Source organism: Lepisosteus platostomus, chromosome 26 (genome assembly GCF_059453375.1).
Source record: "Lepisosteus platostomus isolate fLepPlt1 chromosome 26, fLepPlt1.hap1, whole genome shotgun sequence".
In the NCBI taxonomy this organism is placed as follows: domain Eukaryota; kingdom Metazoa; phylum Chordata; class Actinopteri; order Semionotiformes; family Lepisosteidae; genus Lepisosteus; species Lepisosteus platostomus.
This window is the reverse complement of record NC_142636.1, coordinates 10687286-10703495: the sequence shown is the minus strand read 5'-3', so window position 1 is coordinate 10703495 and position 16210 is coordinate 10687286. Positions and strand designations below refer to the sequence as shown.

Genomic DNA, 16210 nt, shown 5'->3' with positions numbered 1-16210 from the left:
CCAGACTGGACCAGTGATCTCTGGACTGTAGGGTTACAGTGTGACCCAGACTGGACCAGTGATCTCTGGACTGTAGGGTTACAGTGTGACCCGGCCCAGACCGGACCAGTGATCTCTGGACTGTAGGGTTACAGTGTGACCCGGACTGGACCAGTGATCTCTGGACTGTAAGGTTACAGTGTGACCCAGACCGGACCAGTGATCTCTGGACTGTAAGGTTACAGTGTGACCCGGCCCAGACTGGACCAGTGATCTCTGGACTGTAGGGTTACAGTGTGACCCGGCCCAGACTGGACCAGTGATCTCTGGACTGTAGGGTTACAGTGTGACCCAGACTGGACCAGTGATCTCTGGACTGTAGGGTTACAGTGTGACCCGGCCCGGACTGGACCAGTGATCTCTGGACTGTAGGGTTACAGTGTGACCCGGCCCGGACTGGACCACTGGGTCTGTACCCTCCACTCTGTATATACAAGATCATCACTAATCATTAGACTGCAACTAAGGGTTTATTGCATTTTCTTGGAGCAGCATGCCAGAAGTCAGGTGAACCTCGTCGTTAACCTAATTAAGCTAACGAGCAGCCTCATGGATGTGCAGGATCATAAATCCCTCTTCAGCAGCTCTGAGTAAACAGTATTGATGTCTGCTGAGCTCTCTTCAGTAATTACAGCCCATTGATCGCGGCGTGTCAGTCTCCGGTAGTCCTTGTTAGTGTCTGGGTGGGGGGTGTGGAATATTGTCAGCTCTTCCTTTTACTGATTTACTGAACACTGCTGCAAACGTGTTAAAAGTGCAGCTTGAGCAAGAGGCTCTCGGTGCTCTTCTGGTAAAGAGGTGCGTGGATATCCAGATGTGCAGGCCTGGCCACTTGTATCCAGATGTGCCCCCACACTCCCACTCGAGAGCTACTTACTAGAACTGTTAACTATTACATTAAAAACAGTGCTGCACCAGTCAAATAAAATACAGGTGCTGAAGGAAAAGCAAAGAAAAACTTAAGAGTAATGACCTATTGGATGCTTCCTCACTAACACCTCTTCCAGCAGCATCCTTAGTTTTCCCAGGAGGTCTCCTGTCCAGGTCCTGACCAGGCTCACACTGCTGAGCTCCAGTGGGCTGCCAGCTGGGAGCTGCAGGGTGTTACGGCTGCTTTTCTCTCCTCCTTTCCTCCTCTCTCCTCTCTCTGCCTTTCCCCTCTCCTTTCTCTGTGTCTTGCTGCTTCTCCTCTCTCCCTTCTCTCTCTCTCCCTGTGTCTGGGAGCTCCTCCTCTCTCTCCTCTCTTTCCTCTTTCTCCTCTCTGCCTCTCTCTCCTCTCTCTCCCTGTGTCTGGGAGCTTCTCCTCTCTCTCCTCTCTTTCCTCTTTCTCCTCTCTCTCCCTGTGTCTGGGAGCTTCTCCTCTCTCTCCTCTTTCTCCTCTCTCCTCTCTCTCTCTCCCTGTGTCTGGGAGCTCCTTTTCTCTCTCTCTCTCCTGCGCAGAAAGGACCGGCGAGCGAGAGGGAGGAGGGAGGAGGGGGAGCTGGCTCGTGCGTCTCCCAGTCAGACCGCCAGCCGCGGGCTCGCTGTCAGTGCGCTCTGGAAGCCTGTTCCCTCCCCCTCTCTCTCCCAATCCGTGCCAGGATCCCGGACTCCGGACCCCAGGCAGCCTGCATCCCCGGCTCTCCCTACCCTCTCTCTCTCTCTCCTCCTCCTCCTCCTCGCCGCAGACGGATCATGTTGACGTCTCTGCTTCTCCACCTGGCTAGCGCAGCAGCCCTGATCCGAGGTAAGCCTCTCGTGGGGGCTGGTTCTGGGGGGGTGTGGAGGGAGTGTGGGCGCACGGCGGTGCGGAGAGGGGCCGGGGGGTTTCGGCAGCGCAGCCTGAGCGAGTGCAGTGAAGGCAGAGGCTAACGGCACGCTCACACTCACACACACGGCCTGTCTGGAGACCGGTAACGAGCTGGCCGGGGGAATTCCGATACTGAAGCTGTCGCGGTCCAGTCACAGCCATGCAGGGCTTTATTGTTCAATAAAGACAGCTGCACGTATAACACAGGATTGGAGAAAACCACATAGAACAGTCCCTGTGCAGTAGAACAGTCCTGTTACAATAGGAGCTACAGTCCCAGTGCAGTAGAACAGTCTGTTACAATAGGAGCTACAGTCCCAGTGCAGTAGGACAGTCCTGTTACAATAGGGGCTACAGTCCCAGTGCAGTAGAACAGTCCTGTTACAATAGGAGCTACAGTCCCAGTGCAGTAGGACAGTCCTGTTACAATAGGAGCTACAGTCCCAGTCCAGTAGAACAGTCCTGTTACAATAGGAGCTACAGTCCCAGTGCAGTAGAACAGTCCTGTTACAATAGGAGCTACAGTCCCAGTGCAGTAGAACAGTCTGTTACAATAGGAGCTACAGTCCCAGTGCAGTAGGACAGTCCTGTTACAATAAGAGCTACAGTCCCAGTGCAGTAGAACAGTCCTGTTACAATAGGAGCTACAGTCCCAGTGCAGTAGAACAGTCTGTTACAATAGGAGCTACAGTCCCAGTCCAGTAGAACAGTCCTGTTACAATAGGAGCTACAGTCCCAGTGCAGTAGAACAGTCCTGTTACAATAGGAGCTACAGTCCCAGTGCAGTAGGACAGTCCTGTTACAATATGAGCTACAGTCCCAGTACAGTAGAACAGTCCTGTTAGAATAAGAGCTACAGTCCCAGTGCAGTAGGACAGTCCTGTTACAGTAGGAGCTACAGTCCCAGTCCATTAGAACAGTCTGTTACAGTAGGAGCTACAGTCCCAGTGCAGTAGTTCAGTCCTGTTACAGTAGGAGCTACAGTCCTAGTGCAGTAGAACAGTCCTGTTACAGTAGGAGCTACAGTCCCAGTGCAGTAGGACAGTCTGTTACAATAGGAGCTACAGTCCCAGTGCAGTAGTTCAGTCCTGTTACAATAGGAGCTACAGTCCCAGTGCAGTAGAACAGTCCTATTGCAATAGGAGCTACAGTCCCAGTCCAGTAGAACAGTCCTGTTACAATAGGAGTTACAGTCCCAGTGCAGTAGAACAGTCCTGTTACAATAGGAGCTACAGTCCCAGTCCAGTAGAACAGTCCTGTTACAGTAGGAGCTACAGTCCCAGTGCAGTAGGACAGTCTGTTACAATAGGAGCTACAGTCCCAGTGCAGTAGTTCAGTCCTGTTACAGTAGGAGCTACAGTCCTAGTGCAGTAGAACATTCCTGTTACAGTAGGAGCTACAGTCCCAGTACAGTAGAACAGTCCTGTTACAATAGGAGCTACAGTCCCAGTGCAGTAGAACAGTCCTATTGCAATAGGAGCTACAGTCCCAGTACAGTAGAACAGTCCTGTTACAGTAGGACCTACAGTCCCAGTCCAGTAGGACAGTCCTGTTACAATAGGGGCTACAGTCCCAGTCCAGTAGAACAGTCCTGTTACAGTAGGAGCTACAGTCCCAGTGCAGTAGAACAGTCCTGTTATTACAGGCCTGAAGCCATTAGAAAAGAGAGAGAGAAGAGGTAACGGGGGGAAATGTGACTGATATTTATCTACTTCTAAGCACTTGACTCTGCAGATAATAATTCTGCTGGATTCAGCTTCTTGTAAATCGCAAATTCTGTACTGGATTTCAAACTGAAGCTGTAAATCTGAATCTGACAGTGCTCTGCAGAGAATATTTAGTGTAAGAAAATAGATGCAGTATATTCTGTGTGCCACAGTCCTCTTTCTGATGCCAGGCTGTCTCTCTCCCTTGTCTCTCCCCCTCTGTCCCTGTCTGTCTCTCTGTCTCTCAGTGTCAGAGCAGGGTCCTCACCAGCGCACTCTGCTGAAGGAGCTGCTGAAAGACTATAACAGGATGGAGCGTCCAGTGGGCAACGACTCTCTGCCCCTGACTGTCCACTTCACCCTCAGCCTCATGCAGATCATGGACGTGGTCTGTCTGCCTGACTGTAGCTGTACCTGCCTGTCTGTCTGACTGTAGCTGTACCTGACTACCTGTCTGCATGTCCATCAGCCTCTCTGTAGTTCTGCCTGTCTGTCTGACAGTTGTGTCTGCCTGTCTATAATTGTGTCTCCCTGTTTGTCTGCCTGTCTATAGTTGTGTCTGCCTGTCTGTCTGTACTTGTGTTTGTCTGCCTGTGTGTAGTTGTGTCTGCCTGTCTATAATTGTGTCTCCCTGTTTGTCTGCCTGTCTGTAGTTGTGTCTGCCTGTCTATAATTGTGTCTGCCTGTCTCTGTGATTCTCTGCGTTAGAGAACTAAAATAAGTTTCTATTGTACTTTCAGGATGAGAAGAACCAGATCCTCACAACCAACATCTGGCTTCAGATGGTAAAGACACACGTGTGTGTGTGTCAGTGTGTGGTGTGATGCCAATGTGTCTGTATGGCAGAAAGTGTGAGTGACTGTGTGTGTGTGTTTGGTATGATGTCAGTGTGTATGGTGTGTGTGAGTTCAAGTCACAGGCTCTCTCCCTCTGTCACCCTCTCCCATCTCTGAGCAGTACTGGTATGATCACTACCTCTCCTGGAACCAGTCCAAATACCCAGGAGTGAAAAACCTGCGATTCACCACCGACCAGGTCTGGACACCTGACGTCCTGCTGTACAACAGGTAACGCTCACCTGTACAACAGGTAACACACTGGAGCACAGGTATAGCACACAAGAAAGAGTCCTCTGACATCCTGCTGTACAACAGGTAACACTCACCTGTACAACAGGTAACACTGGAGCACAGGTATAGCACACGAGAAAGAGTCCTCTGACATCCTGCTGTACAACAGGTAACACTCACCTGTACAACAGGTAACACACTGGAGCACAGGTATAGCACACAAGAAAGAGTCCTCTGACATCCTGCTGTACAACAGGTAACACTCACCTGTACAACAGGTAACACACTGGAGCACAGGTATAGCACACGAGAAAGAGTCCAGCTGTCACCTGAGCACAGGTAGAGCACACCTGAGCAGGAGCACAGATACCTCCCACCAAATCTGGGTCTCTGCAGCTCTCACCTGAACACAGGTAACTCCTCTGTCTCCCCCATCCCCCCAGCGCAGACGACCACTTCGACTCCACCTTCAAGACCAACGTCCTGGTGAACTCCAGCGGGTACTGCCAGTACCTGCCCCCAGGTACGTGTGCCCCCCCCCCGCCCGGCCAGCCCCCCGCCCGCTGACCACTGACCGCTGACCGCTGACCGCTGCTTGTGCTGCTGTGCGCAGGGATCTTCACCAGCACCTGCAACGTGGACGTGCGCTGGTTCCCCTTCGACATCCAGAAGTGTGAGCTCAAGTTCGGCTCCTGGACTTACGACGGCTGGCTGCTGGACCTGCAGATGATGGACGCCGACGTCTCGGGGTACATGCCCAACGGGGAGTGGGACCTGGTGGGTGAGTGACCCCGATCTTCTGCCGGACCCCATCTCTTACCCAGCCGCTCCTGGTTTTTATTAAGAAACACCCCCTTTTTACAGAGGACTCGTTTTGGCCGGGTCGCCCCTCATACATACTGACCCTACGCTTGCTGAGGCACCCCCGAACCCCCTTTTTACAAAGAGGCACCACTTTTCCTCATACAGCCAGTTCCTTCTTTTATTAAGAGACCCACCTTTTTGCAAGACACCCCTTTTTACAAAGAGACCCCACTTTGGCTGAAACAGCCCTTTAAATAAAGAGAGCCCAAATGTGCTGAGACACCCCTTTTACAACGACACCCCATTTCTGTTTAGACACTCCTTATAACGCTAGTCCCTACCTTTTCTGATAGACACCCCTTTACACAGCTTGTCCCTCCCTTTTGCTGGGAGACACCCCTCTTTATTAAGAGTCCCCACTTTTGCTGAGACTCCCCATTTTAAGCTTAGACCTGCTTTTGCTGAGAGTACCCCCCTTTTTCGGAGGAGACCCCACGGCCTGTGTTGTCTGTGTAGGGGTGCCAGGCAATCGCAACGAGATTTTCTACGACTGCTGCAAGGAGCCGTACCCCGATGTCACCTTCGTGGTGACCATCCGGCGCCGGACGCTGTACTACGCCCTGAACCTGCTCATCCCCTGCGTGCTGCTGTCCTCCATGACGCTGCTGGTCTTCGTGCTGCCCGCGGACTCGGGGGAGAAGATCTCGCTGGGTGAGTCTGTGGGAGCGCAGTGTCCACTCATGGTCGAGTCCTGGAGCACAGGCTGTCCTCTCTGGACAGCCAGGTCTGACAGTGTCCAGTGAGCCTGTCCTCTCTGGACAGCCTGGTGCATCTGTGTCCAGTGTCTGTATCCAGGCTGTGGTCACTGAGCCTGTCCTCTCTGGGCAGCCAGGTCTGTCTGTGTCCAGGGTCTATGTCCAGGCTGTGGTCACTAAGCCTGACCCCTCTGGTGAGTCAGGTCTGTCAGTGTCCAGGGTCTGTGTCCAGGCTGTGGTCTTTTAGCCTGACCCCTCTGGACAGACAGGTCTGTCAGTGTCCAGGGTCTATGTCCAAGCTGTGGTCACTGTACTTCATCAGGATCTGTTTATCCTCGCTGTTCAGATATTCTGCTTGTGTGTATTGTCTGTTTAGGGTCCTTTAACATTCTCTCCTCTCTCTGTCCCTCTCTCTCTCCTCTCGTTCTCCAGACTCTTACAGTCCTTACCCTCTCCTCCCTCTCTTTCCCTCTCTCTCCTCTCCTTCTCCAGATTCTTACAGTCCTCACCCTCTCCTCCCTCTCTTTCCCTCTCTCTCTCCTCTCCTTCTCCAGATTCTTACAGTCATCACCCTCTCCCTCTGCTCTCTCTGCAGTCTATATACTACCCCCCTCTGACAGCTCTGCTGGCCTCAGCACCCTGCTGTGCTTCACTGGGAGTGTGTGTGTGTGTGAGAGTAGGAGTAATCCTTCACTGTGATTCTCCACCCCTCCCCTCTCTCTGTCTCTCTGTCTCTGCAGGGATCACAGTCCTGCTGTCTCTCACCGTCTTCATGCTGCTGGTTGCGGAGATTATGCCGGCGACGTCTGACTCCATTCCTCTGATCGGTGAGTCTGGTGCCTCTGTGTCACTCGGACTCCCCCACCCTCTGTCCCCCTGCTCTTTCAAATGGTCAGATTCAAGTTTAAAAGAGCTTTATTCGCTTGATCAATGAGTTACTGCTGTGCCAAAAACCAAAGGAATATAGCAATTAACACATCAATTTGCAATAAAATCATCTTGTTGTCCATTTGCATTCAGTCCATCGCTTACAGTGAAGCAGCACAGTCTGCTCCACAGGCTCTGATCGGAGATGGCACAGTCGCTCAGGTGTTACTGTCTCCCTGCGCCCCTCTCTCAGGCCAGTACTTCGCCAGTACCATGATCATCGTGGGCATGTCCGTTGTGGCTACAGTGGTGGTTCTGCAGTACCATCACCACGACCCGTCTGGGGGAAGGATGCCCAAATGGGTGAGAGCTCCTCCGCCTTCCCTCGGCCTCCATCTCCACTCCACAGGCCAGGCCAGAGCCCGGAGCGTCTCGGAGCGTCACTGGTGTGACGGAGGGGGGAACGTTGTTGCCAAGGCAGATACCATCAGCACAACATCTGCAGACGTTTTACAGTACTGTCACATCATCCGACATTTAAATACAACATGCAACACGTAGAACATTATTGAGAGACGGGCTCACTGTCTGTTCCTCAGGCTGGGACAGGAGATCACACCCTGTATTATTATTATTGAGAGACAGGCTCACTGTCTGTTCCTCAGGCTGGGACAGGAGATCACACACTGTATTATTATTATTGAGAGACAGGCTCACTGTCTGTTCCTCAGGCTGGGACAGGAGATCACACACTGTATTATTATTATTGAGAGACAGGCTCACTGTCTGTTCCTCAGGCTGGGACAGGAGATCACACCCTGTATTATTATTATTGAGAGACAGGCTCACTGTCTGTTCCTCAGGCTGGGACAGGAGATCACACACTGTATTATTATTATTGAGAGACAGGCTCACTGTCTGTTCCTCAGGCTGGGACAGGAGATCACACACTGTATTATTATTATTGAGAGGCAGGCTCACTGTCTGTTCCTCAGGCTGGGACAGGAGATCACACACTGTATTATTATTATTGAGAGACAGGCTCACTGTCTGTTCCTCAGGCTGGGACAGGAGATCACACACTGTATTATTATTATTGAGAGACAGGCTCACTGTCTGTTCCTCAGGCTGGGACAGGAGATCACACACTGTATTATTATTATTGAGAGACAGGCTCACTGTCTGTTCCTCAGGCTGGGACAGGAGATCACACACTGCACTGTCAGCTCTTCTCTCTCTCTCACTCCTCTCCCTCTCTCCTCTCTCCAGGTGGAGCTCATCCTGTTCCAGTGGGTGGCCTGGTTCCTGAGGATGAAGCGTCCCGGAGAGGAGGGGCTCCCGGAGAGGCCCCCCTGCACCCCGAACCTGCGCCGGTGCTCCTCGGGCTCCGGGACGGGCAGCCTTCACTGCTCCCCCAACCCGGACCCCATCCTGCACCCCCTGCACCCCCAAAACCTGCCCTCGCTCAGCCCCCACGCCCAGCTCCACGCCCAGCTCCACGGCCTGCACCCCTCGCATGGCAGCACCCATAACGGGAACCTGCTGTACCTGGGCTTCCAGAACCTGGACGACCCGCCCGTGATCACGGCCCCCCAGCGGCCCCCCAGGAAGGGCGGGCCCGGGAGCAGCGGGAGCCCGCCGCCCCACGTGCCCCCCCAGTTCGGCAGCCCCCTCCCGCACCTCCAGGCCATGGGGGTGCCCAGCCTGAACGGGGAGAGCGTGGGAGGGGGCAGCACCCTGTCCGCCGGCTGCGGGGGGGCTCCCGGCGGGGGCTGTCTGGGGGTGTGCCCGGCCGGGATCGGGGACCCCCAGCTGCAGGCCATCCTGGAGGAGGTGCGCTTCATCGCGGACCGGTTCCGGGAGCAGGACGAGGGCGAGACGGAGTGCGAGCAGTGGAAGTTCGCCGCCGCCGTCATCGACCGGCTCTGCCTGGTGGCCTTCAGCATCTTCAACATCGTCTGCACCATCTCCATCCTCATGTCAGCCCCCAACTTCGTGGAGGCTGTGTCCAAGGACTTCATCTGAGAGAGAGACGGGAGAGAGACGGGAGAGAGAGAGACAGTCTGCACCATCTCCATCCTCATGTCAGCCCCCAACTTCGTGGAGGCTGTGTCCAAGGACTTCATCTGAGAGAGAGACGGGAGAGAGACGGGAGAGAGACGGGAGAGAGAGAGACAGTCTGCACCATCTCCATCCTCATGTCAGCCCCCAACTTCGTGGAGGCTGTGTCCAAGGACTTCATCTGAGAGAGAGACGGGAGAGAGACGGGAGAGAGACGGGAGAGAGACGGGAGAGAGACGGGAGAGAGACGGGAGAGAGACGGGAGAGAGAGGAGAGACGGGAGTGAGAGGTAGAGACAGGAGAGAGACAGACTGAGGAGAGAGACAGGAGAGAGTGCGGAGACAAGGAGGAAAGAGAGAGACAGGGGGGAGAAGGGGGGGGGGCACGGGGGTATGGGACCCTAAAACCCTTTGCAAAGCTCTGTTCAGAGGCAACACAAGAGACACAGAGAGGAGGAGGGGGGAAGGGAGACACTTCCTCTCTCTCTCCAAGGGCATGGCGCTGACGCGGCTGTCGGGCTGGGTGTCGCCCTGCTGGTTGGTCTCCTGTTTGTGTTCGGGAACTGCAGTGGGGTGTGGTCTGACCCGGGTTCCACCAGGGGCAGTCTATACAGAGCTGTGGAATCAAGTGTCGGGTACAGATCACCTGAGTCGAGCCCCTGCCTCAGCGCAGTGCCAGACCTGCTCGGCCTCCTCAGTGAGGTTCTGACCCGCCCTCACGCTGTACAACCCTTCCCCTGTACAGGCACACACCCAGTCTGAGATCGCCAGCGCTGAGCCCCAGCCCTCCACATCAGTCACTGCAGCCTCAGCAGTTCCTACTGTACCTGCATCCAAAAATAAAGATGTCTTTTTCTACTCTGTTTCAGCCTTATTCCTTATTCCAGGCTTTATAGGGTTGTCAGTCAGACTCCCAGTGCACAGCAGCCTGATCCGCTCCAGGTTTTACACTGCTGTCAGTCAGACTCCCAGTGCACAGCAGTCTGATCCGCTCCAGGTTTTACAGTGCTGTCAGTCAGACTCCCAGTGCACAGCAGTCTGATCCGCTCCAGGTTTTACAGTGCTGTCAGTCAGACTCCCAGTGCACAGCAGTCTGATCCGCTCCAGGTTTTACAGTTCTGTCAGTCAGACTCCCAGTGCACAGCAGTCTGATCCACTCCAGGTTTTACAGTTCTGTCAGTCAGACTCCCAGTGCACAGCGGTCTGATCCGCTCCAGGTTTTACAGTGCTGTCAGTCAGACTCCCAGTGCACAGCAGTCTGATCCGCTCCAGGTTTTACAGTGCTGTCAGTCAGACTCCCAGTGCACAGCAGTCTGATCCGCTCCAGGTTTTACAGTTCTGTCAGTCAGACTCCCAGTGCACAGCAGTCTGATCCACTCCAGGTTTTACAGTTCTGTCAGTCAGACTCCCAGTGCACAGCGGTCTGATCCACTCCAGGTTTTTACAGTTGTCAGTCAGACTCCCAGTGCACAGAAGCCTAATCCACTCCAGGCGTTGCTACCAGCTACAGGGCTCCTGTACAAATTGTGCTGGTGAAGCAGAAAAGAAAATGGCTTTAATATTATTTTAAGTCCCCATTTGTCTTGTTGCTAATCTCCTGTTTCACAGAAGAGCGAGCGAGAGAGAGGGGCGGCCTCAGTGCCACTGGAATGTTTTATTGGCGCCCTCAGAGCTGGTGCAGTCTTCCAGCACAGTTCTTCACCAGAGGGAGGGAGACAGGCTCAAGTAATTAGTTATTGACGGGCAGCTGAGAGAGCAAGGCCCAGCATTTTTACTGGTGCCTGTTTGCTCTGAGCTCAGCTACAGCCGAAAGCCAAGGGTCTCCCCCCACCCCAAGCCAGCGGCACGGCCTCGGAGCCTGTCCCAGTCCCCCACCACTCTTTGTGTAAAGACGTGTCTCCTGTTCTCCTTGTCTGCTCCTGTGCCCCCAGGTTCTAGTTTGTCTCCTGATTCTGGCACTGACCTTTCGAGATCTGACAGCTGGAATCGAGTGCCCTTGTCGTCTCCTCGGTTCAGGACTGAAGAGATTCTGTGCCTGCGAGTTCTTGCTGCTCAGCCCCAGAATGAACCTGCTTGCTCTAATTGTACCAGTTCCAGAGCACCAGGGTCTTTTCTTGTAGTTTGGAGATGAGGCCATACTATCGCATGGTTTCACAGCCTGCTGTTCTTGTGACTGATTTTCCAAGGGGGGTGGCACGCCGACAGCTGAGTGTCACTGGGGTGCGCTAGCCATATCACCCTGCAGCTCCCAGCTGGCATCCTTCTGAAGCTCAGCAGTGTGAACCTGGCCAGTACCTGGACGGTAGACCTCCTGGGAAAGCTAAGGCTGTTGCTGGTAGAGGTGTGAGTGGGACCAGTAGGGGGCGCTCACCCTGCAGTCTGTGTGGGTTCTGATGCCCCAGTACAGTGACAGGGACGTTTTATTATTAAAAGACGCTGTCCTACGGTTCTGACTCTCTGTGGTCATTACAAACCCCAGGGTGTTTCTGGAAAAGAGTAGAGGTGTTACCCCAGTGTCCTGACCAAATTCTCCCCCTGGCCTTTACCAGTCATGGCCTCCTAATAACCCCCCTCTCTGAACTGGCTCCATCACTCTGCTCTCCTCCCCACTGAGAGCTGGTGTGTGGGAGAGGACTGGTGCATCATCCAGGTGGGGCCACACATTATGATGATGATGTTTGGGCAGGCTGGAGTCACCCAGGGTGTGCATGGTCACAGGTAGTACAGGTTGAGGCCAGGGGGGTCACAGGGGGTACAGGAGGAGGACTGGGGGTTACTGGGGGCCTGGCGTGATCTGTGAATCACCGAGGGACAGAGGCAGGGTCCAGACCCCAGTCCTGCACCCCAGCTGCTGGCTGAGCAGAGCTGAGTGTGAGCTCCAGCAGTTCAGGGAGAGAGCCAGCAGTAATTAGAGCCGCAGAGCAATTCAATTAAACAGAGTGTTAATTCAGCTCCTGTGCTTTAACACGAGCAGCCAGCCAGCAGTCCTGACAAGTCAGGAGGACATGACTGAAGGCTTGCAGGGAATTTGTTCCGTCTTCGATGCAGAAAAGAAAGAGTGAATTTAGCATTTCGTCTCTGCGGTGTATTCCTGCATCAATTTAAATCTCTACAGAGCAGGAGATTAGTGGTGTTCATAGTTTAACTGGGAGGTCTCTGAGGAGATGAGAATTTTCTTCCAGATGTAGGGACGAGTAGGCGTGTGAGGGGGAGCCTAGTTTAGACAGCCAGGTGTCCTGGACAGATGTGCAGAAGCTTTTTTTTCCTGTTCTGGAGAGAAAAGGTTTAATATCCCCAGGAATATCTGCATTCCTGCCCTCCTGTCACCTTTCTTTGAAGGCAGGCATTCACTTTTTGCGTTTGCGGTTTTGAAAATGTAGATAGCCTTTCAGGAATTGCTCGTGAGCAATGGCTCAAAACTGTGCGGTGCTGTGTGATTGTGGTACTGAATTGTACACACACAAGAAAAGCCTCGGTACCTGTAAGATGCGTGGGCCTAAAAAAAAAACCAACACGCTGAGCTGCACAGCCTCGGAAAGCGACCCTCGTCAGGAAATCGAATTCCTTCACGAGCGGCCGCTGCTGGTCAGTGTGTCGGCTCTCGAAGCCCCCCTGTGGCCATTTGCGTTTATTGCGCCCTGATGGTTCCTGAGCTCTGCACTCAACTTGACAAGTCAGCCAAGCAGTAGGGCCGTTAAAACAAGCAGAATAATAATAAATAACAAGAGGCGCTCAGCCTGTGGTAAGAGGACTCTTTTATTGGAGTCTGAGAATACAGGTAAAGGTTACAGAGGTTTCAGGGGTAGTCGCTCCTTGTTTCAGGGAGACAATGAGAAGGTCTAGGAATGGACTGGAGAGCCCAGGAGTGTCCCAATTCTACAGCCAGGGAGCTCAGCAGTCCTGGAGCAGGTAGCAGGTGAGACAGGCTATAGACTCGTTGTTTTGGGGGGTTACCCGGACAGTGGGGTCCACTCTCACTTCATGCTGATGTACGTCACCAGCCGGATGTACTCCTGGCGGTCCAGAGACCCGCTCATGTCCACATCCGCGTAGCCCATCAGCTCATCCAGCAGCTGAAGGTTCAGCTCCTGCAGACAGACCGGCACAGGGTGAGACAGGCAGAGGACAGAGAGACAGGGAGGGAGAGAGACAGACAGACAGACCAGCACAGGGTGAGACAGGCAGAGGACAGTGAGACAGGGAAGCAGACAGACAGACAGATAGATGGGCACAGGACAGAGAGACAGGGAGGGAGAGAGTCAGACAGGCACAGGATAGAAAGACATGGAGGGAGACAGACAGGCACAGGACAGAAAGACAAGGGGTGGGAGACAGACAGGGACGGAGAGGCAGGACAGAGAGACAGAGAAAGGAACAGGGAGGTAGGGAGTCAGACAGCCAGAAGAGCGAGGTGCTCCACTCACTGACCTTGACACTGCTGCTCATCTCGTTGGACAGCAGAGCGCGCACCTGCTCCCGGGTCAGACTGCTCTGGTTGTCAGAGTACTGGACAAACACATCCCTCAGAGTGGACATGGCCTGCTCCAGGGGCGACAGGGCTGCTGGACAGGAGTGTGGAGGGGACAGCCGAGTCAGTCAGACGTGACAGAACCAGCAGGGACAGCAGCTGGACAAGGGCCAGCACCAGCAGAACCAACAGGACTAGACCCGGATGGCCTGAAAGCACTCACCCGAGACTGAGGGCTCGAGTCTGGGTGATGTCTCTAGCGCACTGTGACTGGGATTCCCCAAGCATGAAGGATGGGATTAGATGGCCATGGTTTTCAATGACACAGTGCCCCCTGCAGGCTCCATGCAGGCATGTGGTGTGGCCAGTGAGGGATGGGCCTCCCCTCCAATCAGTGCGAAAGCTACATTTTGGGGGCGGGTCTAGCTGTGACATGTTTAAAGATAAGTGGCAGGAAGGCGGGCACATGGGCGGAGTCTGCCTGCACTTCCTCACCTCTCCTGTGTGCAGTTGCAGGGTTTGTCAAGAAAAAAAGAACAGTATGTTGTCGGACTGGGGCATGCTGCGTACTCACATACCTGAGGTAGAGGAGGGCCAGGCCAGGCAGATGAAGAGCAGACATACCGTCAGGCTGAGTTTTGTCATTGTGGGCAAGAGAAGTGACTGCAGACAGAGGAGGAGTTTCATTAACAGTGACGACCTAGATGGTTTCAGACAATCCCAGTGTCCTGCCCTGGGCCTGAATTCACAAAACACCTTTACATGCCCAGAGAGAGGGTCAAATTACACTAAAGCACAGTACAGTACTGTAAAGCCCAGGGTAAAAGCATAACACACTGCAGTAAAGTTCAGTGGGAGCAGTGTAAAATCACAGCGCAGTAAAATCAAGTGAGTTCATTAGGCATGCTCGGTCATTCTCAGGAATGCAGTGTGTCAGGTCCATCCAGTGGTATATGAGAGCCTGCGTGTGTTAGTGTACGTGAGGTGCACAGGCTGCTGGGGTAGGTGTTTGTGTTGAGCTACCCACCTGTTTTATACACCAAACCCTGAACCCAGCACCCCCCTCTGTTCTTCTCTTAACCTGTCTGTCTTTCCTTTATTTTACTGTGTCTGTATGTCTAAATAATCGAATTTCTGTATTTGTCTGTGTCTCTCTGTTTTCTGCTTGTCTATATCCATGTGAGTCTGTCTGTATCTCTTTTTCTGTCGGTCTGTGTGTCCTGTCCGTGTAAACTCTTTGTATGTCCATTCTGCACGTCCTGTCTATCTGGGAGACTGCCAGACAGGTAGCCTGTGTGTGTCCTGCCTGTCAGTACGTCTGTTTTGTGTCTACAGTATCCCAGGTGACAGCCGAGGAACAGTAACAATCTCTGTAACAATAGATAATTAAGAACAGACAATGATGACAATGGTGACAGTGACACTCCGGCTACTCCCAGTGCCCAAAGGGCACCCCCTCGGAGTGAAAGAGCCCAGCCAGCAGGCTTGGGATAATAACACCTGGAGACCATAACATAGAAACAGGCATGGTGAGACTGAAGCCATTTACACCAGTGTTAAATACCTGTCGTTCTTCTCTACCTTAGAGTCTGTATGATCTATACAGCTCTGATGATGATGAAGGAGTGTTCATGTGAAGATACAGAGGAGCTGGACTGAGTGTCTGTACAGTGACTCTACAGCTCTGATGATGATGAAGGAGTGTTCATGTGAAGATACAGAGGAGCTGGACTGAGTGTCTGTACAGTTACACTACAGCTCTGATGATGATGAAGGAGTGTTAGTGTGAAGATAAAGAGGAGCTGGACTGAGTGTCTGTACAGTGACTCTCCAGCTCTGATGATGATGAAGGAGTGTTAGTGTGAAGATACAGAGGAGCTGGACTGAGTGTCTGTACAGTTACTCCACAGGTGTGATGATGAAGAAGATTATGCTAACTCACTCTCCCCCTCATGAGTCAAGACAACACATTTACAGGCACAAGTCCAGTCATCAGTCGGGCCCTATTAGACAGAACCGACACCCATTTCATCCCGAGCAGCCTGACACAAGTCTGTTTCCTCCCTTTGCTGAGCTACAGAGACGGAGTCACCCCCCTCTCTCCCGCTGTACCCCAGATCTTCACTGAGCTCTTACTGAGATGTCACGCCACTCCACTGTCAGGAATAAAGGGGATCAAGTTCCAGACTCCCCCTACCTGCTGAGAATGTGGCTGTGGGCTGTGAAGACCCCCCCTCACCCCTCCCCAACCCCCCCACGCAATCCTACCTGTCTAGCGAAGGAGAGACTCTCGTTTTCTGCCAAGGGGAAGACTGAGGGAGAGAGAGGACTGTGTGTCTTTTATAGAGATCTTCCACTCTCCTCCTCCTCTCCTCCCACACCCTCCAGAGGACACACCCAGCACGGTACTGTGCCGTCAGTGTGGTACACTCTCACAGGTCTGAGTGTGTGTGACAGTCCTGTGTTTGTTAGAGTAGTGTTACCCTGTGTTGCTCTGTGGTACAGTTGTCACAGTAACACAAATTCCCAGGCCACATGGATTCTCACAGGTCTGTGTGTCTCCACATGCAGAGAAACAGAGTGATGCAGACTTCTGTGTATACAATCTTTGTCTCTTTAACTACCTGTTTGTTTGTGCCTCCCCCTGTCTGT

At 53.2% G+C, this 16210-nt stretch overlaps 2 protein-coding genes across 4 annotated transcripts; one reads left to right on the top strand and one right to left on the bottom strand.

Annotated features, from left to right (window-relative positions):
* The first annotated feature begins 1175 nt into the window (after window positions 1–1175).
* On the top strand, window positions 1176–9953 carry chrna11 (cholinergic receptor, nicotinic, alpha 11). 2 transcript variants are annotated; one of them, XM_088621421.1, is made up of 11 exons: window positions 1176–1765; window positions 3783–3922; window positions 4275–4319; window positions 4492–4601; window positions 5048–5127; window positions 5218–5385; window positions 5925–6119; window positions 6904–6990; window positions 7284–7393; window positions 8300–9091; window positions 9164–9953. In XM_088621421.1, the coding sequence occupies exons 1-10, from the start codon at window positions 1714–1716 to the stop codon at window positions 9053–9055; spliced, it is 1743 nt and encodes a 580-aa protein (XP_088477547.1). In that variant the 5' UTR covers window positions 1176–1713; the 3' UTR covers window positions 9056–9091; window positions 9164–9953. The 2 variants fall into 2 exon arrangements, with proteins under 2 accessions (XP_088477547.1, XP_088477546.1); XM_088621420.1 differs by having other exon boundaries at window positions 1249–1765; window positions 8300–9953.
* A 2874-nt stretch (window positions 9954–12827) lies between these two features.
* LOC148640080 (uncharacterized) lies at window positions 12828–15982 on the bottom strand. 2 transcript variants are annotated; one of them, XM_088620830.1, is made up of 4 exons: window positions 15827–15982; window positions 14137–14221; window positions 13519–13649; window positions 12828–13178 (listed from the first exon to the last, which is right to left on the bottom strand). In XM_088620830.1, exons 2-4 carry the CDS (start codon window positions 14201–14203, stop codon window positions 13065–13067), a joined length of 312 nt encoding a protein of 103 aa, XP_088476956.1. In that variant the 5' UTR covers window positions 14204–14221; window positions 15827–15982; the 3' UTR covers window positions 12828–13064. The 2 variants fall into 2 exon arrangements, with proteins under 2 accessions (XP_088476956.1, XP_088476955.1); XM_088620829.1 differs by having other exon boundaries at window positions 13519–13652; window positions 15827–15981.
* Between the last annotated feature and the right edge of the window lie 228 nt (window positions 15983–16210).

Excerpts from the sequence above, each read along its gene's own strand:
- chrna11 (XM_088621421.1), top strand. The coding sequence starts at position 1,714 with ATGTTGACGTCTCTGCTTCTCCACCTGGCTAGCGCAGCAGCCCTGATC. Across the intron at positions 6,120-6,903 it reads GGGGGAGAAGATCTCGCTGG|GGATCACAGTCCTGCTGTCT; the intron begins GTGAGTCTGTGG and ends CTGTCTCTGCAG. Across the intron at positions 7,394-8,299 it reads GGGGAAGGATGCCCAAATGG|GTGGAGCTCATCCTGTTCCA; the intron begins GTGAGAGCTCCT and ends TCCTCTCTCCAG.
- LOC148640080 (XM_088620829.1), bottom strand. The coding sequence starts at position 14,203 with ATGACAAAACTCAGCCTGACGGTATGTCTGCTCTTCATCTGCCTGGCC. Across the intron at positions 13,653-14,136 it reads CTGGCCCTCCTCTACCTCAG|CAGCCCTGTCGCCCCTGGAG; the intron begins GTATGTGAGTAC and ends ACTCCTGTCCAG. Across the intron at positions 13,179-13,518 it reads AGATGAGCAGCAGTGTCAAG|GAGCTGAACCTTCAGCTGCT; the intron begins GTCAGTGAGTGG and ends GTCTGTCTGCAG.